The 26,018-nt window shown below is 31.3% G+C and overlaps 3 protein-coding genes across 3 annotated transcripts; all 3 read left to right on the plus strand.

The window, feature by feature from the left end:
* The first annotated feature begins 10,002 nt into the window (after positions 1 to 10,002).
* Positions 10,003 to 10,679, plus strand: LOC100256196 (uncharacterized). Its single transcript, XM_002274952.4, has one exon. It carries the CDS (start codon positions 10,131 to 10,133, stop codon positions 10,395 to 10,397), a length of 267 nt encoding a protein of 88 aa, XP_002274988.1. The 5' UTR covers positions 10,003 to 10,130; the 3' UTR covers positions 10,398 to 10,679.
* A 13,110-nt stretch (positions 10,680 to 23,789) lies between these two features.
* LOC100261290 (uncharacterized) lies at positions 23,790 to 24,430 on the plus strand. Its single transcript, XM_002274883.5, has one exon. It carries the CDS (start codon positions 23,900 to 23,902, stop codon positions 24,164 to 24,166), a length of 267 nt encoding a protein of 88 aa, XP_002274919.1. The 5' UTR covers positions 23,790 to 23,899; the 3' UTR covers positions 24,167 to 24,430.
* A 491-nt stretch (positions 24,431 to 24,921) lies between these two features.
* LOC100266494 (uncharacterized) lies at positions 24,922 to 25,651 on the plus strand. The gene has a single exon (XM_002274823.5). The coding sequence runs from the start codon at positions 25,184 to 25,186 to the stop codon at positions 25,448 to 25,450; it is 267 nt and encodes an 88-aa protein (XP_002274859.1). The 5' UTR covers positions 24,922 to 25,183; the 3' UTR covers positions 25,451 to 25,651.
* Positions 25,652 to 26,018: the final 367 nt, after the last annotated feature.

The following is a 26,018-nucleotide window of genomic DNA, read 5'->3' on the forward strand; positions in this document are numbered from 1 at the left end:
GATCCAATTCCTAAAAAGCTTATCAGCCTTGTATATATGGCTAAGCAGGTCAACTTCCCAAGCTCAAGCGCATTAAGAAATTCTCAGACCTACCTTTTTTTTATAGAATTTTTGGGAAGTTTTACAGCAATTGAAAACAAATCTTAAAAGGGTCGGGAAATTATTTGAAAAAATATGGCAGATTTGGTCACATAGGTGATAAAGAGGTGATAAAGTTGGTACAACGCCCAAAATTAAACTCTCAATTAATTTAATTGAACAAATAATCATAAAAGAGATTTTTTTAATTTATGATTTTTATTTTTTTATTTATACTTTTTGAAAAAGAAAATTCCAGTGAAATATGTTCGTGTAGACTGTGTGGCAGGATGCAGACTAAACAAAGAAATTGACACGTGCTTGAAGTCCGGCCCTACACATAGCCCCATTGGAAAACAGCGGTTTCATCCTCCGTACTCTTTGGGCGTTAAGTGGGTTCACAAACCAAACAATGGGCTGCCCCAACACAGCAACACTTAGACTGAGGACAAACTATGTAGGTGAATACCCAATTATACCCACATGAATCAGTGGTCAATCTTTCAAATCTAAGGACAGAGTAGTCATTCCAATTCAAACCAAACAAAGCTATGAGAACTGCTGGCCACAGCCTCTGGTTTCCCCAAAACTTTGGGCAGTATTCCTCAAAGAATCAAGTGGGCTAGAGTTAATAACTACGTCCACCATGGTTAGATTATTGGGGGCTAGAGTTAATAACTTCATCGACCATGGTTAGATTATTGGTATCTCGATGGGAGAAGTTGTTTTGATGGAAAAACATTGTATTTTATTATTTTGTAAATTTTATCATCACTCATATATATTATTTTTTATTTAAAATTAAATAAAAAATTAAAATTCTTAGAAAATACGAAAAGAAAGTATATCACAATCTTTATTTTCTATTCTAAAATTAAAAAATAAAAATAAAATTATGAAGAAAAAAGTACATTCCAACTTACATTAATTAAGGGATGATATACTGTGTAAATAAAAAATATAAAAAATAATTAAAGGTTAAATAAATCACTTAATAAATCGGTAGTATGGGTTGATGGTTTCATTATTAGACTATAACAAGGATTTTCTTTTTCTTTTTCTTTTTAAATGCATTTCATGGTGGTGTAGAATTTTTTTGTATAAGGGTTTTTAAATTGTAATATAGATTATACATATAGTTGTGTTTTGTCCTAAATTCTGACTTCCAAGTTTTCAACATTATATAAAAATTCCTAAAATCACCTACTTCGTAGGTTTTATAACATTATATAAAAAGCCATGAATTCACCTATTAGAAAAATGTTATTTGGTGCGCTATCATTACCATGACCTCAATCTCGTGCAAAGATACCGAGTGGTTACAAATAGTAAAAAATAAATAATAAAAACAAAATATATTCATTATTATTATTATTATTTTGTTCTTTTATCATCCATTATTCACATCTTAGCATATGATAGAAAAGATGATAAAAGATTATTTATGTTATATGATTTTAAGTGAAATGATCAAAATATTTAAAGAAAAAATTAATAATTCATGAAGAATTTTTGGTAAATTTATAAATTTGTAATAAATATTGATAAATGATAAACAAAGTAGTTTTTAAAGTGGTTGCAGCAGTTAAACATTGTATCTTATTATGATTTTCCACCCTCAAAACTTAATAATAAAATTTCATAACAAATTTTTATCTATTTGAAACTTTTGAAATGTGAAATCTTTTCTTGGACATTTTTATATATACATTTGTGAATTTTATCTTTATTTTTTATTTATAAAATTAAAGGATAAAATTAAAATGTTAAAAATAAAAGAGAAGTATATCCCAACTTGCATCAATTAAGAGAAGATATATTAAGCATGTGAAGAATGCAAAAAAAATTAATGATAAAATAAATCACTTAGTAGATAGTATTTAATGATTTACATTATTAGATTGTAGCAATGAGTTATATTTTTATTTTTGTGTATAGGGGATTTTAAATTATAATATATATTTTTTTATTTTTGAGTTAGTTTTCTTTGTTGATACATAGTTTTTTTTTTGTCTTGGATATTGTGTTATCAACAGTTTTAAAAGAAATAAAAATTATTTATCCCACATCGATTCAAAACTAAAAATATTATATATATTTATTAAAACTTTGATACTCTTAAAAAATACAAGTACAACCAATAAGCAAGCATAGGGATGGCAACGGGGTGGGTATGGGACATGCCACCCCTACCCCATTTCCATCCCGGTTATATATTTTTTTGCCCATCCTTGTCCCAAACTCGGGGCGGGGCGAGTTGGTGTCCCCCTTACCTATTTACAAAAGAACTGATAATCTCATCTCCGTCCCAAATGTATTTTCGGGAATTATGCTTTTACAAAACATAGGTCTCTGAAATTTCAATATATGTTATATGGGTTATCATAAACACATTTAATCAAGCATTTGTTGTGCAACAAAACTGCAAATTACACATATGAGAACAAAATGCACAGATCTACAAATAAACAACCCAAAAAATCTCAAATCCATAAACCAAAACCAGAAAATATGAAAAACAAGACATTCTAACAAAGCCTCAAAACATAGTATTTAATGATTTACATTATTAGATTGTAGCAATGAGTTATATTTTTATTTTTGTGTATAGGGGATTTTAAATTATAATATATATTTTTTTATTTTTGAGTTAGTTTTCTTTGTTGATACATAGTTTTTTTTTTGTCTTGGATATTGTGTTATCAACAGTTTTAAAAGAAATAAAAATTATTTATCCCACATCGATTCAAAACTAAAAATATTATATATATTTATTAAAACTTTGATACCCTTAAAAAATACAAGTACAACCAATAAGCAAGCATAGGGATGGCAACGGGGTGGGTATGGGACATGCCACCCCTACCCCATTTCCATCTCGGTTATATATTTTTTTGCCCATCCTTGTCCCAAACTCGGGGCAGGGCGAGTTGGTGTCCCCTTTACATGTTTACAAAAGAACTGATAATCTCATCCCCGTCCCAAATGTATTTTCGGGAATTATGCTTTTACAGAACATAGGTCTCTGAAATTTCAATATACGTTATATGGGTTATCATAAACACATTTAATCAAGCATTTGTTGTGCAACAAAACTGCAAATTACACATATGAGAACAAAATGCACAGATCTACAAATAAACAACCCAAAAAATCTCAAATCCATAAACCAAAACCAGAAAATATGAAAAACAAGACATTCTAACAAAGCCTCAAAACTTAGGGTTTTCTTACCTGGAAATGAGGAATCCATAGAAACCCTAATAATTTGTTGTCTACGAATTTGGTTTTTGGTTTTTAGAGCAAAAATTGTGCTTTTAGGGTGAAATGGGAAGAAGCAATTTAGGAATAAATGAGAAAACGGGAAGAAATGAGAAAATGAAAGGCCTCTTACAAGCAAAAGAACCCTGAGCAATTTAGGAAGAAATGAGAAAACGGGAAGAAATGAGAGCGAAAGCCCTCTAATTCTCTCACGAGCGAAATAACCCTAAAACTTGAGGAAGAAATGATTATATACGGAGAACTTTTTGGGTATTTTGTAATGATATAAGGGTAAATTGGTAATTCACATACGGGACGGGGTAGAAACTGCAAAACCCATCCCTGCCTTAAACCCGATTCGGGTTTTTATATATTCCCCAAACCCGTTTTATACCCGAATAGAATATTCTCATACCCGTCCCAATAGGGATGGGGCGGGTGACCCGGATTACCCAGAAAATTGTAGTTCCTAAGCAAGCATTGAGCTAAATCCTAATCTCACATTCCTGCTCGAAACTTTACACTCACATAAAAACAACTCACCACTTGACTCGATGGACTATTCCGTAACTTCTCACTACCAACAACCAGGCACTATTCAACCTCTCGCTCACTTATAAATTCACTCCCTACCTGCATATTCAAAACATATCTTACTACTATTCTACTCTACTATTCTACTTTTCGTGGTTTCATATCTCACTATTATTCTACTTTTCGCGGTTTCATATCTCACTACTATTCGCGTGTTCAAAGTGTGCATATTCAAAGTGTATCCCTCCTTGAATTAATTGTGAATTAATTTAGGCTTCAAAGTGTGTTGCTCTACAACATCCCTCCTAGTCAGGCCTCAAAGTAAGAACAACAACATCTACAATATCTGCCATGGCCACACAACCAAGGCATGTGGTATGCCTCATTTTCTCATGTCCTTTTCCCATTTTGTTCCCTCTTTTCATCTCCATTTTGTTTTCAATATTCCCTTACCTTACTCATATTCTCTAAAATTAGATAAAATTATTAATTTGATCATATTTATCTAACATTTTTAATTAGTACTACTAGTATCTTATTTTCATAAATCTAATTGAATTTCCTACTTATTTATTTATTGTTTTCATGACAAAAATTCATCAGCTTTCATATCTTTCCTTACAATTCTGAGTTCAACTGTCCTTGCGAAATACCAATATGAGAATGTTTCCCCATTTGCCCAACACAACATAGGTATGCAAATCTCCTTATTTGCATCATTTATATATTTCATGATGGTTGTGGCTTATGAAATCCTTGATTCTAATGGAACTATCAAAATTGAAGAAGATGGAAGATATCTCCTTATTTTGGGTCATGTTTAGTTCTTAAGTGGAACAGCAGCTGCAACTTTGTTGATCCTGATCTTGATCCCATATTTTGGATGGTTCTTTCTGATCATGTGGACCATGTTCTTAGTGAAAATAGCATGCTATTGGGATAAAACATTTTATAACTTTGACATGTTCAAGAATAAAAAAAAATGCCAATGATAAGGAATGAGGACAAGAGGAGCAACGACCCCAAGTTTAGAGTAGGTTTGGTCTATAAGAGGTTATTAGCAAAAAACATATTTTCTTCTTGTACTTTTGAAAGTGTTATATAAGTGTCATATTTTGAGTAATGAGAGTATTTTTTTTTCCTTTTTTCTTTTTCTCTAATACATTATTGTTGATTATTCTTCGCTGGAATACCCACAAGGCTATTAGATGTTTCATTGCAAATATGGTTTTATATGATAGCATTACGATTGAACTTATAAAACATATTTTCTACATATTGTTTAGCTGGGCCTCCCAACTACCTCTCGGTAATATCCTCTTAACATAGGAAGTATAAACTAATAGCAAGTGCTAATCTTTCCCATTCTTACACAAGAAAGACCCAAGGAGAAGGTATATTTAGAAATTGCATATCTATGTTCCCAAACAATAGAAAATTCAATATATGGCACTTCACTCTCTACTTTTCTTTCCCACATTTTCTCATAACCCAAATATGCTCACCTCTCATTCTAAGATCCAACCATTGAAAAACAATTACAAAAATCCTAATAAAAGAGATAGATCATACTACAATTACACTTTCTTACAAGAAATTGAAGTGTAGAAGGTATAACAATTGAGTGAAACAAATAAAAACCAACCTCCTTTAACACACCTGCTAATGAAATACTTGTAGAGACACTATAAATCCCTCCAGACTCCAAAAGATACTGATCAACAGCCTCGGCACTTGCAGCGACGAGACCAATCCTTGGTACGATATAATGCACGAACTCGACACGGAATCGGTAAGACTCAGTTAGATTACAGAAAAATTTTCAAACATTCTTTTTTTCTTTCCAATCATAATAAAACATTAGAATATTTTCCAAAAGCAAACACCCATGATTTTGAAATTGGAGCTTTTAAACCAGAAGATCAAAGAAGACGAAGAAGAAAAAACCCAACCCCTGACCCGTTCAGAAATAAGAGGAGAAACCACCGAATGATGAAGGCATGATTTAGGATTTACTTACTTGATTTTCCTAAAAATCGAGAATCACCAGAGGGTGGAGGTTTGGTGTCGGCGGTGGTAACTTGTCAAGTGGACTAAATCTTGCAACGAGGACGTCAGCCAGGCAACCCTCACAGTCAGATTGCTCCCCCTCCGGGGTCTTTCATAGTTGTAAATTTGCAATTGCAAGTGGTGTCATTTGTCGGCGGTCTTGACAGCAAAGGTGGTATGCAAGGTGTGGGAGATTGGGAGCCCTAATTGGTAAAGTAAAAAATGCATTTTATATGGATTTACATTGATGATATGAGATAGGATTTGATGGTAACTTATTAAATTAAATTAAATGATTGAGTCTAAAATGATATGGATGGTATGAGATAGGATTTAATGAAAAATTAAATGTATTTATATGGCAGATTGAGAATTAAATCTCCAATTCTTAGTATTATTATAAATAGCTTTGAGTTAAATGTGAAATTTTTTTGTTTTATTAATTTTTTAAGCTTATTTAATTTCTATCTATTTTTTTTATATAATTTACATAACATTTTTATAATTTTATGAAATTTCTAATTATCTTATTTTGCGTAATGCTTGATACTGAATCGAGATGTCAAGACCAACATGTCTCGGGATCATCTGAGTCAATGATCGATATCGCGACTTTGAACCATACTCGTCTCCAATCCCTCAACAATGATGAAAAATGAGGCCAACGTAGTTGCCTTTTTTATTATTATCAGTTAAAAATAATGAATCTAAATTCATGTATTATCAAGAATAAATAAGTTTATATTTATAAATTTTTATTATAAATTTATATTTACACATATCCTTGATTTTCCTCAAGGTTTTATTTTTAATTGATTACAAAGCATTAGTACTTATTTAATTTAAAATGTATTAAATAAATATTAATATTATATAAATAAATAAAAGTTGAATTTGAATAAAAAATTTATATATATATATCATATTCTTCATGAATATGAATCTATTATTAAAGATACATGGTAATAAGTGTTAATATTATATAATCAAATGAGAGAGTACAAAAATGTTCTATTATTAGCAATACATTATTATAATAATAAGATACTTAATATAATGTAAATAAATAAAAGTCGTCATAAATTTAAATTTGAATTTATATTTTAAAACCCATCACATTTATTTTTATTTTTTTAAAATTTTAAGAATTTTTTCTCCACTTCAAATAGCAATAATAGTGTTTATTCATACTAATTATACTTAAAATTGATGAAAATTATGAAAAAAAAAACCCATACCCTTCAAATTTATATTTGTTTTAATTTTAAATTTTTTTTCTCTACTTCAAGTAATAATAATAATAATGTTTATTCATACTAATAACAATAAAATTAATGAAAATGATGAAAAATAAAAAATTGTTTGGTTTCAACATTGTTTATTCAAAATAATTTTTTTTATTTGCACTTTCCTACTAGGCCAAACTAAGAATGACTCAGACCAGTATGGTCCGTTTAAATGCCTATCTTTTTATTATAAGCTCACTAAGCTGCATCTCTCAAGACTCTAGTGAAACACAATCTGGCCCAAATAAATTTTCCGATTCAATCCACTTCCTACAATTCCGCCAAAAAGACCTAATTTCTCATTGAAAAAATGGTTAAAAATAAGAATAGCAAGAGAATCAAGTTATGGCTCAAAAAAGGTTTTTTTTTTTTCTTAAAAAAAAAAAAAAAAACTATCTAAACCTTAAAAAAATTGAAAATAAGTAAAACATAAGATAAGTTACAAACTAAATGCACCAAAAGTAAATTCAAAAATGGAATAGCTGGTTAGGGACAATACTATAAACAAGTAGGCTTATCAATTGTTGAATCCATAGAATCTGTGGTCTCCCTATGCATTATGAATTTTTTCTTTGCTTCAAATAATAATAATAATAATAATAATAATGTTTATTCATACTAATAAACAATTCTTCATAATCATAACCTCCTAATTTCCAATAATTATAATTGAAATTATTTTAAATAAACAATGTTGAAACCAAACAATGTTTCAACATAATAGGAAAGTGCAAATAAAAATACCCCATTACAAATACCTTCCAAAATTTATTTAAAATTCATAGATTTTTTTTTTTACTTTAAATATCAAAAAAATTATTGATTCATAATAATTTCACTTAGAATTCATAAAAAAATATGAGGAAAAAAAATTAAAATAAAAAATTTTAAGATCCCTACCCTTCCCATTTAATTTTAACAATTTTTTTCTGAGCATTGATTTGTTGATCGGTTATCAAGGGCCACTCATTTGCTTTGTTGGATCTAACTCTCTATAAGCATGCTTTGTTTTGGCTTCGTTTTTTTTATCTTTGCTTTCTCTTGTAAATATCTGATGCATTGTTCCCTCTTTGAACTTGAGATATAAAAACCATGCTCTTGTTCCTTGTGGATTCCACCTGCTCCTAGCTCTTTGATAATCCATGAAATAGAGCTAAGTTCATACTCTATTTTTATGTTTTTATTATTCTTTGTTTGTTGTTGATGGTGGGATGATATTATCAATGGCCAAGTTGCTGGGATTGGAGGAGTGAGGTTATGGGGAAGTGAACTTAATGGAGGATTTCTGTGATCATATCTATGCTCCAATCTATTGGTTCCAAATGTTGGTCACGAGACTGCATTGAAGTTTTGGTATTTGGGATCACTTTGCCATCTGGGTTTAGTAAGCAACACAGTGGCAATAAAGATGCATTGGTGTTATTAATTTGGGTGAATAAGTTGGTTGTATGAATTGTGAAAGTTCAGGTTGTGCTTTGAGGAGAGTATATCTTGCATCCTACTATTTTAATTATTAATTTTGGATGTTGAAATATGATGTGATTGCACTTCATATGCATCATGGTTGTGTGAGGAAAAAGAAATATTAAAGAAATGGTTGTGTGAAATGGAAATAAGAATGAAAAGACCCTGGATAGGGCAAAAATGAAAAGAAAAGAAAAAAAAAATGAAATGATCCTAGAGAGGGCGAATTAAGAAGGAAGTGAGATCTCTAAGCTGAAAGACCCAAAAGTTTACTTCGAGAAGACTCCGAATGGGGAGTATATTTAGGTATAGACGTGTATCCTTTGGTGAAAGCTTGAGAACCACAGTGCATTGTGTGATTGCGTGTAACCATTTGCATCATAATTGTATTTGGAAGAAGGATTTGTATTATTTATCAAGTGTATGTTTGAATATATTATTCAAAACTAAAATGACTTGTTTATTTTGTAAATTTAGAATTGTTGATATACTAAACATATGATTGAATAAGGAAAATGATAATTTTGATTGTTTTAAATTTGTATGGTTGGGGTTTCTTTTAGTGTATATATTGTAAATGTAATATTATATCTTGACATATGGTTGTGTTATTGACTTAGAATTTCTAACCTATTTGGGTGTAAAACACCCTACTAAGCAACGTGAAAATGCTCACCCCTTTATTTTCTAAAATTTTTAGATGCAGATATAGTTTCAGAGGGGCCGCAAGAAGTTCAAGAAGCGTTCTAGAAAGCAAAAGAACTATAATAATAGTTGTTTTTAAATTTATATTTATCCTTTTACATGTACCAATTTGAATTATATGGGCTTTTGTATGTTAAATTATATTTTGTTAGATTGTAAAACATTTTTGGAAATATTTTTTTTGACTTAGAGATTATTATAAATATTTGAGCTTTTGGACAGAAAGATGACTGGTGGATTTATTATACTTGTGAATAAGAGATAGTGTGATGGTTGGTTTTAGAAAAATAAAATATTATAATAAATCTTAACTTAATAAATTTATTTAAGATTAGACGTTTTATTATTTAAAAAAAAAAAGTTTCAGAGTTTTTTGATTGATTGTCAGTGTGGATAGGAGTAATCCTTAGGGTCAAACCCTTGGCCGACTATGTAGGTGAATACCCAATTATACCCACATGAATCAGCCGTCAATCTTACAAATCCAAGGGCAAAGTAGTCATTCCAATTCAAACAAAACCAAGCCATGATTCATGAAAACTGCTGGCCACAGCTCCTGGTTTTTCCCAAACTTTGGGCACCAAATCCAAACCCATCTCTTGCTATATAACCAACCCACCTTCACCTCATCTTCTTCATCACAACACAACTACCCTGATTTACAGAGAGATTTTCTATATCCATTCACTACTCAGAATCACCTCTTTCTATTGTTGATTGTTGTTTGGGTTTCGGAGAAAGAAAATTAAGAAGATGAGTCATGTGGGGAAAGCTTGGTTAGTGGCAGCAAGTGTGGGAGCAGTGGAGGCACTCAAGGATCAGGGCTTCTGCAGATGGAACTACACTCTGAGGTCTATTCACCAGCATGCCAAGACCAACCTCAGGTCCTTTGCTCAGGCCAAGAAGCTCTCTTCTTCCTCTTCCGCCATGGTTTCCAGCAGAGTGAGAGAGGAGAAGGCCAAGCAGTCAGAGGAGTCTCTGAGGACTGTCATGTACTTGAGCTGCTGGGGACCCAACTGAAGAAGAAGATATGAAGATGGATGATCATCAGCCTGCTCTTGAAGCATCCAGGGAGGGCATATTCCAAGAAAGTAACGGAAAATTGAGATGAAGAAACTGCAGTGAAGCAATTTCATGGAATTTTTGCTTGGAGACTCACGAATTACAACCAATTGCTCAGGGTTGGGAAAATTGGAATTGGCGTAAATTGTGACTGGGTCTTTGTAAAACCCACATCATTTAGCTAGAAAAGCTTTGAAAATACATTTTAATTTAATTTATAATTTCTATGTTAGAATATTAGACCCAATTCCTAAAAAGCTTGTCAGCCTTGTATATATGGCTAAGCAGGTCAACTTCCCAAGCTCAAGCGCATTAAGAAATTCTCAAACCTACCTTTTTTTTATAGGATTTTTGGGAAGTTTTACAGCAATTGAAAACAAATCTTAAAAGGGTCGGGAAATTATTTGAAAAAATATGGCAGATTTGGTCACATAGGGGATAAAGAGGTGATAAAGTTGGTACAACGCCCAAAATTAAACTCTCAATTAATTTAATTGAACAAATAATCATAAAAGAGATTTTTTTAATTTATGATTTTTATTTTTTTATTTATACTTTTTGAAAAAGAAAATTCCAGTGAAATATGTTCGTGTAGACTGTGTGGCAGGATGCAGACTAAACAAAGAAATTGACACGTGCTTGAAGTCCGGCCCTACACATAGCCCCATTGGAAAACAGCGGTTTCATCCTCCGTACTCTTTGGGCGTTAAGTGGGTTCACAAACCAAACAATGGGCTGCCCCAACACAGCAACACTTAGACTGAGGACAAACTATGTAGGTGAATACCCAATTATACCCACATGAATCAGTGGTCAATCTTTCAAATATAAGGACAGAGTAGTCATTCCAATTCAAATCAAACAAAGTTATGAGAACTGCTGGCCACAGCCTCTGGTTTCCCCAAAACTTTGGGCACTATTCCTCAAAGAATCAAGTGGGCTAGAGTTAATAACTTCGTCCACCATGGTTAGATTACTGGGGGCTAGAGTTAATAACTTCATCCACCATGGTTAGATTATTGGTATCTCGATGGGAGAAGTTGTTTTGACGGTAAAACATTGTATTTTATTATTTTGTAAATTTTATCATCACTCATATATATTATTTTTTATTTAAAATTAAATAAAAAATTAAAATTCTTAGAAAATGCGAAACAAAAGTATATCACAACTTATATTAATTAAACGTCTTTATTTTCTATTCTAAAATTAAAAAACAAAATTAAAATTATCAAGAAAAAAGTACATTCCAACTTACATTAATCAAGGGATGATATACTGTACAAATAAAAAATAATAAAAATAATTAAAGGTTAAATAAATCGCTTAATAAATTGATAGTATGGGTTGATGGTTTCATTATAAGACCATAACAAGGATTTTCTTTTTCTTTTTCTTTTTAAATGCATTTCACGGTGGTGTAGAATTTTTTTGTATAAGGGTTTTTAAATTATAATATTGATTATATATATAGGTGTGTTTTGTCCTAAATTCCGATTTCCAAGTTTCCAACATTATATAAAAATCCCTAAAATCATCTACTTCGTAAGTTTTCTAACATTATATAAAAAGCCCTGAATTCACTTATTAGGAAAATGCTATTTGGTGCACTACCATCACCATGACCTCAACCTCGTGTAAAGATATCAAGTGGTTACTAATAATAAAAAATAAATAATAAAAACAAAATGTATTCATTATTATTATTATTATTATTTTGTACTTTTACCATCCATTGTTCACATCTTAGCATATGGTAGAAAAGATGATAAATGATTATTTATGTCATAATTTTTAAGTGAAGTGATCAAAATATTTAAAGAAAAAATTAATAATTGATGAATAATTTTTGGTAAATTTATAAATTTGTAATAAATATTAATAAATGATAAACAAAGTAGTTTTTAAAGCGGTTGTAGTAGTTAAACATTATATCTCATTATGATTTTCCACCTTCAAAACTTAATAATAAAATTTCATAACAAATTTTTATCTATTTAAAACTTTTGAAATGTGAAATCTTTTCTTGGACATCTTTATATATACATTTGTGAATTTTCTCTTTATTTGCTATTTATAAAATTAAAGGATAAAGTTAAAATGTTAAAAATAAAAGAGAAGTATATCCCAACTTACATCAATTAAGAGAAGATATATTAAGCACATGAAGAATGCAAAAAAAAATTAATGATAAAATAAATCACTTATTAGTTAGTATTTAATGATTTACATTATTAGATTGTAGCGATGAGTTATATTTTTATTTTTGTGTATAGGTGATTTTAAATTATAATATTTTTTATTTTATTTTTGAGTTAGTTTTCTTTGTTGATACATAGGTTTTTTTTTTTTTTTTTGTCTTGGATATTGTGTTATCTACAGTTTTAAAAGAAATAAAAATTATTTATCCCACATTGATTCAAAACTAAAAATATTATATATATATTTGTTAAAACTTTGATACCCTTAAAAAATACAAGTACAACCAATAAGCAGGCATAGGGATGGCAACGGGGTAGGTATGGGACGGGCCACCCCTACCCCATTTCCATCCCGGTTATATATTTTTTTTTCCATCCCCGTCCCAAACCCAGGGCGGGGCGAGTTGGTGTCTCCTATGCCCATTTACAAAAGAGCTGATAATCTCATCCCCATCCCAAATGTATTTTCGGGAATTATGCTTTTACAGAACATGGGTCTCTGAAATTTCAATAAACGTTATATGGGTTATCATAAACACATTTAATCAAGCATTTGTTGTGCAACAAAACTGCAAACTGCACACATGAGAACAAAATGCACAGATCTACAAATAAACAACCCAAAAAATCTCAAATCCATCAACCAAACCAGAAAATATGAAAAACAAGACATTTCTAACAAAGCCTCAAAACTTAGGGTTTTCTTACCTGGAAATGAGGAATCCATAGAAACCCTAATAATTTGTTGTCTACGAATTTGGTATTTTGGTTTTCAAAGCAAAAAATGTGCTTTTAGGGTGAAACGGGAAGAAACAATTTAGGAATAAATGAGAAAACGAGAAGAAATGAGAAAACAAAAGCCCTATTACGAGCAAAAGAACCCTGAGCAATTTAGGAAGAAATGAGAAAACGGGAAGAAATGAGAAAACAAAAAGCCTCTTACGAGCAAAAGAATCCTAAGCAATTTAGGAAGAAATGAGAAAACTAGAAGAAATGAGAATGAAAGCCCTCTGAGAGCGAAAACCCTCTAAGAGTGAAAGCCCTCTGACTCTCTCACGAGTGAAATAACCCTAAAATTTGAGGAAGAAATGATTATATATGGAGGACTTTTTGGGTATTTTGTAATGACATAAGGGTAAATCGGTAATTCACATACGGGATGGGGCGGAAACTGCAAAACCCATCCCTGCCCTGAACCCGATTTGGGTTTTTATATATTCCCCAAACCCGTTCTATACCCGAATAAAATATTCCCATACCCGTCCCAATAGGGGCGGGTGACCCGAATTACTCGGAAAATTACCATTCCTAAGCAAGCATTGAGCTAAATCCTAATCTCACATTCTTGCTCGAAACTTTACACTCAAATAAAAACAATTCACCACTTGACTCGAGGGACTATTCCGTAACTTCTCACTACCAACAACCAGGCACTATTCGACCTCTCGCTCGCTTATAAATTCACTCCCTACTTGCATATTCAAAGCGTATCTCACTACCATTCTACTCTACTATTCTACTTTTCGCGGTTTCATATCTCACTACTATTCGCGTGTTCAAAGTGTGCATATTCAAAGTGTATCCCTCCTTGAATTAATTGTGAATTAATTTAGGCTTCAAAGTGTGTTGCTCTACAATATCCTTCCTAGTCAGGCTTCAAAGTAAGAGCAACAACATCTACAATATCTACCATGGCCACACAACCAAGGTATGCGGTATGCCGCCTTTTCTCATGTCCTTTTCCCATTTTGTTCCCTCTTTTCATCTCCATTTTGTTTTCAATATTCTCTTACCTTACTCATATTCTCTAAAATTAGATAAAATTATTAATTTGATCATATTTATCTAACATTTTTAATTAGTACTACTAGTATCTTATTTTCATAAATCTAATTGAATTTTCTACTTATTTATTTATTGTTTTCATGACAGAACTTCACCAGCTTTCATATCTTTCCTTACAATTTTGAGTTCAGTTGTCCTTGCGAAGTACCAATATGAGAATGTTTCCCCATTTTCCCAACACAACATAGGTATGCAAATCTCCTTATTTGCATCATTTATATATTTCATGATGGTTGTGGTTTATGAAATCCTTGATTCTGATGGAACTGTCAAAGTTGAAGAAGATGGAAGATATCTCCTTATTTTGGGCCTGTTCGGTTCTTAAGTGGAACAGCAGCTGCAACTTTGTTGATCCTGATCTTGATCCCATATCTTGGATGGTTCCTTTTGGTCATGTAGACCATGTTCTTAGTGAAAATAGCATGCTATTGGGATAAAACATTTTATAACTTTGACATGTTCAAGAATAAAAAAAAATGCCAATGATAGGGAAGGAAGACAAGAGGAGCAGCGACGCCAAGTTTAGAGTAGGTTTGGTCCAACAGAGGTTATTAGCAAAAAACATATTTTCTTCTTGTACTTTCGAAAGTGTTATATAAGTGTTATATTTTGAGTAATGAGAGTATTTTTTTCCTTTTTTCTTTTTCTCTAATACATTATTGGTGATTATTCTTCATCGGAATACCCACAAGGTTATTAGATGTTTAATTGCAAATATGGTTTTATATGATAGCATTATGATTGAACTAATAAAACATATTTTTTTGCATATTGTTTAGCTGGACTTCCCAACTACCTCTGGGTAATATCCTTTTAACATAGGAAGTATAAACTAATAGCAAGTGCTAATCTTTCCCATTCTTACACAAGAAAGAACTAAGGAAAAAGGTATACTTAGAAGTTGCATTTCTATGTTCCCAAACAATAGAAAATTCAATATATGGCACTTCACTCTCTACTTTTCTTTCCCACCTTTTCTCATAACCCAAATATGCTCACCTCTCATTCCAAGATCCAACCAAAATTGAAAAACAATTACAAAAATCCTAGTAGAAGAGACAGATCATACTACAATTACACTTTCTTACAAGAAATTGAAGTGCAAAAGGAATAACAATTGAGTGAAACAAATAAAACCAACCCCCTTTACCACACCTACTAATGAAATACTTGCAGAGACACTTTAAATTTCTCCAGACTCCAAGAGATACTGATCAACAGCCTCGACACCTGCAGTGATGAGACCAACACTTGATACGATATAATGCACAAACTCGACACGGAATTGGTAAGACTTGGTTAGATTACAGAAAAATTTTCAAACATTATATTTTTCTTTCCAATCACAACAAAACATCAAAATATTTTCAAAAATAAAAATTAGAGATTCCCTCTTCAAAAGAAGACACCCATGATTCTGAAATTGGAGCTTTTAACCCAGAAGATCAAAGAAGACAAAGAAGAAAAAACCCAACCCCTAACCCATTCGGAAATAAGAGGAGAAACCATCAAAGAATGAGGGCATGAGTTAGGATTTACTTACCTGATTTTCCTAAAAATCGAGAATCACCAAAGGTGGAGGTTTGGTGTCGGCGGTGGTAACTCGTCAAGTGGACTGAATCTTACAATGACGACGTCGGCTAGGCAACCCCCTCACAGTCAGATTGCTCTCCCTCCGGGGTCTTGCATAGTTGCAAATTTGCAATTGCAGGTGGTGTCATCTATCGGCGGTCTTGACAGCAACGGTGGTGTGCGAGGTGTGGGAGATTGGGAGTCCAAATTGGTAAAGTAACAAATGCATTTTATATGGATTTACGTTGATGATATGAGATAGGATTTGATGGTAACATATTAAATTAAATTAAACGATTGAGTCCAAAATGATACGGATGGTATGAGATGGGATTTAATGAAAAATTAAATGTATTTATATGGAAAATTGAGAATTAAATCCCCAATTCTTAGTATTATTATAAATAGGTGAAAAAATTTTGTTTTATTAAATTTTTAAGCTTATTTAATTTCTATATATTTTTTTATATATAATTTACATAACATTTTTATAATTTTTTGAAAATTTTAATTATCTTATTTTGCGTATTGCTTGATATTGAATCAAAATGTCGAGACCAACATATCTCGGGATCATTTGAGTCAATGATCGATATCACAACTTTGAACCATGCTCGTCTCCAATCCCTCAACAATGATGAAAAATGAGGGCAACACAATTACCTTTTTTATTATTATCAGTTCAAAATAATACGTGTATTATAATATAATTTTTAAAAAATATTTTACAAAAAAATATATGTGGACCCCGCATTTAGGCTCATGCACTTCCACTCGATGGCGAGCTCGATTTTATTTTGAAAATGATTTTATTTATTAGAAAATGACTTGGAGTCGCTACTTATTTTTGTTTTATTTTTAAAGGGTAAACAAAATAAGAAAGAAAACCCTAAGTGTGACTCCTTATTTTGGAAAAGGTGGTCTGTGAAAAATGGGATCGAGTTCGGGGGCTAGGTTACTTATCGGGAAGGTACGGTAAAGACCGTAGCACCCCTTTAACTCCCCAAAGTCGGGTCTTTACTAATAAAATGAAGTTGACGCGACAATCAATAATAAAAACAATGAATATCGACATGATCACATATTGAAAACCAAAACATATAAGGATGATGGTTAGAGTGAGAAAAAATGCGTACCTAATCAGCAAGCGGCAACGCGCTATCATAAAATGAGGTTAGTGCACAAATAATGGACATAAAACATAGCTCACATGCCACTGAATCGAGTACAAAATCATCAGATATCACAATTAAGTCAAATTTATTTTTCGAGGAAACAATCATTGATGTTGGGCCTCCACCAAAACCCAATTTATTCCTGCATGAATTAATTCCGTAAATTCCATCACTTGGAATTATAGAATTTAATTCACACTTATTTTTAAAACGTTTTAGAATTCATGGAAGTTATGGAAATCCATGCCGAAGAAAATGACAACAAAATTTTATTAAAAATGTGATTTTTGGGACTTGAAAGCTCTAAGAATGAAGAATCTGGAAAATAATGCGAAAAAAATGAGATTTGGAAAAAAATATTTTTTTAAACCAAGAATGGTGAAAATGAGAAGAGAAAAAAAAAGTGACACGTGGCATAAGGGTGGCCATGCACCATTTCAAACAAATCTAACCCCACTTGCTTTTATTTGATCCTGATCTTGATCCCATATTTTGGATGGTTCCTTCTGGTCATGTGGACTTCTTAGTGAAAATAGCATGCTATTGGGATAAAACATTTTATAACTTTGACATGTTTAAGAATAAAAAAAATGTCAATGATAGGGAAGGAGGACAAGAGGTGTAGCGACGCCAAGTTTAGAGTAGGTTTAGTCCAATAGAGGTTATTAGCAAAAAAACATATTTTCTTCTTGTACTTTTGAAAGTGTTCTATTTTGAATAATGAGAGTATTTTTTTTCCTTTTTTTTTTCTCTAATACATTATTGGTGAATAAGTGTTCTATTTTGAATAATGAGAGTATTTTTTTTCCTTTTTTTTTTTTCTCTAATACATTATTGGTGAATAAGTGTTCTATTTTGAATAATGAGAGTATTTTTTTTTCTTTTTTTTTTCTCTAATACATTATTGGTGATTATTCTTCGCGGAAATACCCACAAGGCTATTAGATGTTTCATTGCAAATATGGTTTTACATGATAGCATTACGATTGAACTAATAAAACATATTTTCTACATATTGTTTAGCTGGACCTCCCAACTACCTCTGGATAATATCCTCTTAACATAGGAAGTATAAACTAATAGCAAGTGCTAATCTTTCCCATTCTTACACAAGAAAGAACCAAGGAAAAGGTATACTTAGAAGTTGCATTTTTATGTTCCTAAACAATAGAAAATTCAATATATGGCACTTCACTCTCTACTTTTCTTTCCCACCTTTTCTCATAACCCAAATATGCTCACCTCTCATTCCAAGATCCAACCAAAATTGAAAAACAATTACTATTACAATTACACTTTCTTTCAAGAAATTGAAGTGTAGAAGGTATAATAATTGAGTGAAACAAATAAAAACCAACCTCCTTTAACACACCTGCTAATGAAATACTTGTAGAAACACTTTAAATTTCTCCAGACTCCAAGAGATACTGATCAACAGCCTCGGCACCTACAGCAATGAGACCAACACCTGATACGATATAATGCACAAACTTGGCATGGAATCGGTAAGACTCGGTTAGATTATAGAAAAATTTTCAAACATTCTCTTTTTCTTTCCAATCATAATAAAACATCATAATATTTTCAAAAATAAAAATCAGAGATTCCTCTTTCAAAAGCAAACACCCATGATTCTGAAATTGGAGCTTTCAACCCAGAAGATCAAAGAAGACGAAGAAGAAAAAACCCAACCCTTAACTCGTTCGGAAATCAGAGGAGAAACCACCGAAGGATGAGGGCAAGATTTAGGATTTACTTACCGATTTTCCTAAAAATCAAGAATCATCAGAGGGTGGAGGTTTGGTGTCGGCGGTGGTAACTCGTCAAGTGGACTGAATCTTACAACGGCGAGGTCGGCTAGGCAACCCCCTCACAGTCAGATTGCTCCCCCTCTAGGGTCTTGCATAGTTGCAAATTTGCAATTGCAGGTGGTGTCATCTATCGGCGGTCTTGACAACAACGGTGGTGTGCGAGGTGTGGGAGATTGGGAGCCCAAATTGGTAAAGTAAAAAATGCATTTTATATGGATTTACATTGATGATATGAGATAGGATTTGATGGTAACATATTAAATTAAATTAAATGATTGAGTCCAAAATGATATGGATGGTATGAGATGGGATTTAATGAAAAATTAAATGTATTTATATGACAGATTAAGAATTAAATCCCCAATTCTTAGTATTATTATAAATAGGTGAAATTTTTTTGTTTTATTAAAATTTTAAGCTTATTTAATTTCTATATATAATTTACGTAATATTTTTATAATTTTTTGAAATTTCTAATTATCTTATTTTGCGTATTACTTGATACCGAATCAAGATGTCAAGACCAGCATATCTCGGGATCATCTGAATCAATGATCGATATCGCGACATTGAACCATACTCATCTCCAATCCCTCAATAGTGATGAAAAATGAGGCCAACGCAGTTGCCTTTTTTATTATTATAAGTTAAAAATAGTCATGTATTATAATATAATTTTAAAAAAATATTTTTACAAAAAAAATACAATAAAGAAAATTTTAAATAAAAGAGTTTACAATAACTTTCTATATTAATAAATTAATAATGAATCTATATCCATGTATTATCGAGAATAAATAAGTTTATATTTATATATTTTTATTATAAATTTATATTGACACATATCCTTGATTTCCCTCAAGGTTTTATTTTTAATTGATTACAAAGCATTAGTACTTGTTTAATAAAAAATGTATTAAATAAATATTAATATTATATAAATAAATAAAAGTTGAATTTGAATAAAACTTATATATATATATCATATTCAACATGAATATGAATCTATTATTAAAGATACATGGTAATAAGTGTTAATATTATATAATCAAATGAGAGAGTACAAAAATGTTCTATTATTATAATAATAAGATATTTAATATCATGCAAATAAATAAAAGTCACCATAAATTTAAATTTGAATTTATATTTTTAAACCCTTCAAATTTTTATTTTTATTTTTAAATTTTAAGAATTTTTTCTCCACTTCAAATAGCAATAATAGTGTTTATTCATACTAGTTATACTTAAAATTGATGAAAATTATGAAAAAAAAAAAAGAAATAAAAACCCATACCCTTCAAATTTGCATTTGTTTTAATTTTAAGATTTTTTTTCTCTACTTCAAGTAATAATAATAATAATGTTTATTCATACTAATAACAATAAAATTAATGAAAATGATGAAAAATAAAAAATAAATAGTAAAAACTTCAAATTTGTAATAATAATAATGTTTATTCATACTAATAAACAATTCTTCATAATCATAACCTACTAATTTCCAACAATTATAATTGAAATTATTTTGAATAAACAATGTAATTTGTATTTGAAGTTGAAAAAAATTGTGAAAATTAAATGGGAAGGGTAGGGTTTTAATTTTATTTTATTTTTTTTACTTTTTACCTCATAAATTTTTTATTTTTTTATTTTTATTTATTTATGAATTCTAAGTGAAATTATTATGAATCAACAATTTTATTGATATTTAAAGTTAAAAAAAATCTATGAATTTTAAATAAATTTTGGAAGGTATTTGTAATGGGGTATTTTTATTTGCACTTTCCTATTATGTTGAAACATTGTTTGGTTTCAAAATTGTTTATTCAAAATAATTTCAATTATTATTATTGGAAATTAGGAGGTTATGATTATGAAGAATTGTTTATTAGTATGAATAAACATTATTATTATTATTATTATTATTATTATTATTATTTGAAGTAGAGAAAAAATTCATAATGCATAGGGAGATCACAGATTCTATGGATTCAACAATTGATAAGCCTACTTGTTTATATTATTGTCCTTAACCAGCTATCCCATTTTTTAATTTACTTTTGGTGCATTTAGTTTGTAACTTATCTTATGTTTTACTTATTTTCAATTTTTTAAGGTTTAGATAGTTTTTTTTTTCTAAAAAAAAAAAAAAACCTCTTTTGAGCCATAACTTGATTCTCTTGCTATTCTTATTTTTAACCATTTTTTCAATGAGAAATTAGGTCTTTTGGCGGAATTGTGGGAAGTGGATTGAATCGGGAAATTTATTTGGTCCAGATTGTGTTTCACTAGAGTCCTAAGAGATGCAGCTAAGTGAGCTTATAATAAAAAGGTAGGCATGTAAACGAACCATGCTAGTCCGGGCCATTCTTAGCTTGGCCTAGTGGGCCTTCAAAATTGCTCCAACATGAATTTCAACGTGAACTTCAGTTTTTAAAATTAATAATTATACATTTGTTTTAACTATTTATAACAAATATTATCTTTGAAAAGTAAATTTCAATTAATTTTTATATTTAAATAAAAATTATTATTATTTTAATTATTTGTATCCAAATCATACCCGATATATTTGATTTATCTTACAATGTTTCAACATAATAGGAAAGTGCAAATAAAAATACCCCATTACAAATACCTTCCAAAATTTATTTAAAATTCACATATATATATATATATATATATATATATATATATATGAATTTTAAATATCAATAAAATTGTTGATTCATAATAATTTCACTTAGAATTCATAAAAAAAATATGAGGAAAAAAAATTAAAATAAAAAATTTTAAGATCCCTACCCTTCCCATTTAATTTTAACAATTTTTTTTTCTGAGCATTGATTTGTTGATCGGTTATTAAGGGCCACTCATTTGCTTTGTTGGATCTAACTCTCTGTATGCATGCTCTGTTTTGGCTTTGTTTTTTTTTTTTTTTTTTTATCTTTGCTTTCTCTTGTAAATATCTGATGCATTGTTCCTTCTCTGAACTTGAGATATAAAAATCATGCTCTTGTTCCTTGTGGATTCCACCTTCTCCTAGCTCTTTGACAATCCATGAAATAGAGCTAAGTTCATACTTTATTTTTATGTTTTTATTCTTTTTTGTTTGTTGTTGATGGTGGGATGATATTATCAATGGCCAAGTTGCTAGGATTAGAGGAGTGAGGTTATGGGGAAGTGAACTTAATGGAGGATTTCCGTGATCATATCCATGCTCCAATATATTGGTTCCCAATGTTGGCCACGGGACTGTATTGAAGTTTTGGTATTTGGGATCACTTTGCCTTCTGGGTTCAGTAAGCAACACAGTGGCAATAAAGATGCTTTGGTGTTATTAATTTGGGTGAATAAGTTGGTTGTATGAATTGTGAAAGTTCAGGTTGTGCTTTGAGGAGAGTATATCTTGCATCCTACTATTTTAATTATTAATTTTGGATGTTGAAATATGATGTGATTGCACTTCATATGCATCATAGTTGTGTGAAGAAAAAGAAAGATTAAAGAACTGGTTGTGTGAAATGGAAATAAGAATGGAAAAACCTTGGAGATGGCAAAAATGAAAAGAAAAGAAAAAAAAAAAAAATGCAATGACCCTAGAGAGAGCGAATTAAGAAGGGAGTGAAATCCCTAGGGTGAAAGACCCAAAAGTTTACTTCGGGAAGACTTCGAATGAGGAGTATATTTAGGTACAGACGTGTATCCTTTGGTGAAAGCCCGAGAATGACAGTGCATTGTGTGATTGTGAGATTGTGTGTAAGCATTTGCATCATAATTGCATTTGGAAGAAGGATTTGTATTATTTATCAAGTGTATATTTGAATATATTATTCAAAACTAAAATGACTTGTTTATTTTGTAAATTTAGAATTGTTAATATACTAAACATGATTGAATAAGGAAAATGATAATTTTGATTGTTTTAAATTTGTATGGTTAGGGTTTCTTTCAGTGTATATATTGTAAATGTAATATTATATCTTGGCATATGGTTGTGTTATTGACCTAGAATTTCTAACCTATTTGGGTGTAAAACATCCTACTGAGCAACGTGGAAATGCTCACCCTTTTATTTTTTAAAATTTTTAGATGTAAATATAGTTTTAGAGGGACCACAAAAAGTTCAAGAAGCGTTTTAGAAAGCAAAAGAACCATAATAAGAGTTGTTTTTAAATTTATATTTCTCTTCTTATACGTACCAATTTGAGTTATATGGGCTTTTGTATGTTAAATTATATTTGTTAGGTTGTAAAATATTTTTGGAAATATCCTTTTTGATTTAGAGATTATTGTAAATATTTGTGTTTTTGGGCAGGAAGATGACTAATGGATTTATTATACTTGTGAATAAGAGATAATGTGATGGTTGGTTTTAAAAAAATAAAATAATATGTTATAATAAATCTTAGTTTAATAAGTTTATTTAAGATTACACGTTTTACTATAAAAAAAATAAAAAATTTCAAAGTGTTTTGATTGATTGACAACGTAGATAAGAATTACCCGGATCAAACTCTTGACCTGGGCCAACTATGTTGGTGAATACCCAATTATACCCACATGAATCAGCCGTCAATCTTACAAATCCAAGGGCAAAGTAGTCATTCCAATTCAAACCAAAAAAAGCCATGATTCATGAAAACTGCTGGCCACAGCTCCTGGTTTTTGCCAAACTTTGGGCACCAAATCCAAACCCATCTCTTTGCTATATAACCAACCCACCTTCACTTCTTCATCACAACACAACTACCTTGATTTACAGAGAGATCTTCTATATCCATTCACTACTCAGAATCACCTCTTTTTTTTGTTGATTGTTGTTTGGGTTTTGGAGAAAGAAAATTAAGAAGATGAGTCATATGGGGAAAGCTTGGATAGTGGCAGCAAGTGTGGGAGCAGTGGAGGCACTCAAGGATCAGGGCTTCTGCAGATGGAACTACACTCTGAGGTCTATTCACCAGCATGCCAAGACCAACCTCAGGTCCTTTACTCAGGCCAAGAAGCTCTCTTCTTCCTCTTCTGCCATGGTTTCCAGTAGAGTGAGAGACGAGAAGGCCAAGCAGTCAGAGGAGTCTCTGAGGACTGTCATGTACTTGAGCTGCTGGGGACCCAACTGAAGAAGAAGATATGAAGATGGATGATCATCAGCCTGCTCTTGAAGCAACCAGGGAGGGCATATTCCAAGAAACTTATGGAAAATTGAGATGAAGAAACTGCAGTGAAGCAATTTTCTTGGAATTTTTGCTTGGAGACTCACGAATTACAACCAATTGCTCAGGGTTGGGAAAATTGGAATTGCTGTGAATTGTGACTGGGTCTTTGTAAAACCCACATCATTTAGCTAGAAAAGCTTTGAAAATACATTTTTATTTAATTTATAATTTCTATGTTAGAATATTAGACCTGATTCCTAAAAAGCTTATCAGCCTTGTATTAGACCCAAGCTCAAGCGCATTAAGAAAAAATATGGCAGATTTTGTCATATAGGGGATAAAGAGGTGATAAAGTAGATACAACTCCCAAAATTAAACTCTCAATTAATTTAATTGAACAAATAATCATAAAAGAGATTTTTTAAATTTATGATTTTATTTTTTAATTTATACTATTTGAAAAAGAAAATTTCAGTGAAATATGTTCGTGTAGACTGTGTGGTAGGGTGCAGACTAAACAAAGAAATGGACACGTGCTTGAAATCCGGCCCTACACATTGGCCCTTTGGAAAACAGCGGTTTCATCCTCCGTACTTTTTGGGCGTTAAGTGGGTTCACAAACCAAACAATGGGCTGCTAACACTTACACTGAGGACAAGCTATGTAGGTGAATACCCAATTATAATACCCACATGAATCAGTGGTCAATCTTACAAATCTAAGGACAAAGTAGTCATTCCAATTCAAACCAAACAAAGATATGAAAACTGCTGGCTACAGCCTCTGGTTTTCCCCAAAACTTTGGGCACCAAACCCATACCCATCTCTTGCTATATAACCAACCCACCTTCAGTTCATCTTCCTCATAACAACACAAAACACTTGATTTATAGAGAGATCTTCAATATACCATTCACTACTCAGAATCAGTTCTTTTACTGTTGATTTCTGTTTGAGTTTTGGAGAAAGAAAATTAAGAAGATGAGTTATATGGGGAAAGCTTGGATAGTGACAGCGAGTGTGGGAGCAGTGGAGGCACTCAAGGACCAGGGCTTCTGCAGATGGAACTATGCTATGAGGTCTATTCACCAGCACGCCAGGAACAAGCTCAGGTCTTGTTCTCAGGCCCAGAAACTCTCTTCTTCCTCTTCCGCCATGGCTTCTAGCAGAGTGAGAGAGGAGAAGGCCAAGCAGTCAGAGGAGTCTCTGAGGACTGTCATGTACTTGAGCTGCTGGGGACCCAACTGAGGAAGAAGCTATATATATATATATATATATGAAGGTTTTGATCGTCCTACTAGTGATGAAGACAGTGGAGGGGAGAGATTGATTTCATGGAATTTTTGTACAAAGACATATACATGAGGGTGGAATTGCTGTAAATTGTATAGTTTATTGACGATGGCTCTATGAAATACATACATCATATAGTGTTTTTTTTCTCAATAGCTGTTTTCAATTCTCACAATTGTTCTGCCGCTAATTTTTTTTGAGGTAATTTGCCCAAAGACATCCTGAGGATTTTTCATTGAAATTATATATAAAAGAAAAATAAAAGAATATGCAGAAAGGATAAATGCGGTGCAGGGAAAAAGCTGTTCCATTTTTTCATGTGAATTTTCATACAATGCACTGATCTCCTTCCCAAACTATGGGCGTAAGCGGATTTCCAAAAGAAAGAAGGTAAAACCGTGTGCCTCTTCCTCAACCCCATTTGATCTAAATTCTAATGCTTCCAAAAAAAGGAACAAACTGAAATAAAAACAAATTATCTTTTGCCCATCTTTTCAATAACGCCAAACGCTACTAGAAAATA

Source organism: Vitis vinifera, chromosome 12, assembly GCF_030704535.1.
Source record: "Vitis vinifera cultivar Pinot Noir 40024 chromosome 12, ASM3070453v1".
In the NCBI taxonomy this organism is placed as follows: Eukaryota; Viridiplantae; Streptophyta; class Magnoliopsida; order Vitales; family Vitaceae; genus Vitis; species Vitis vinifera.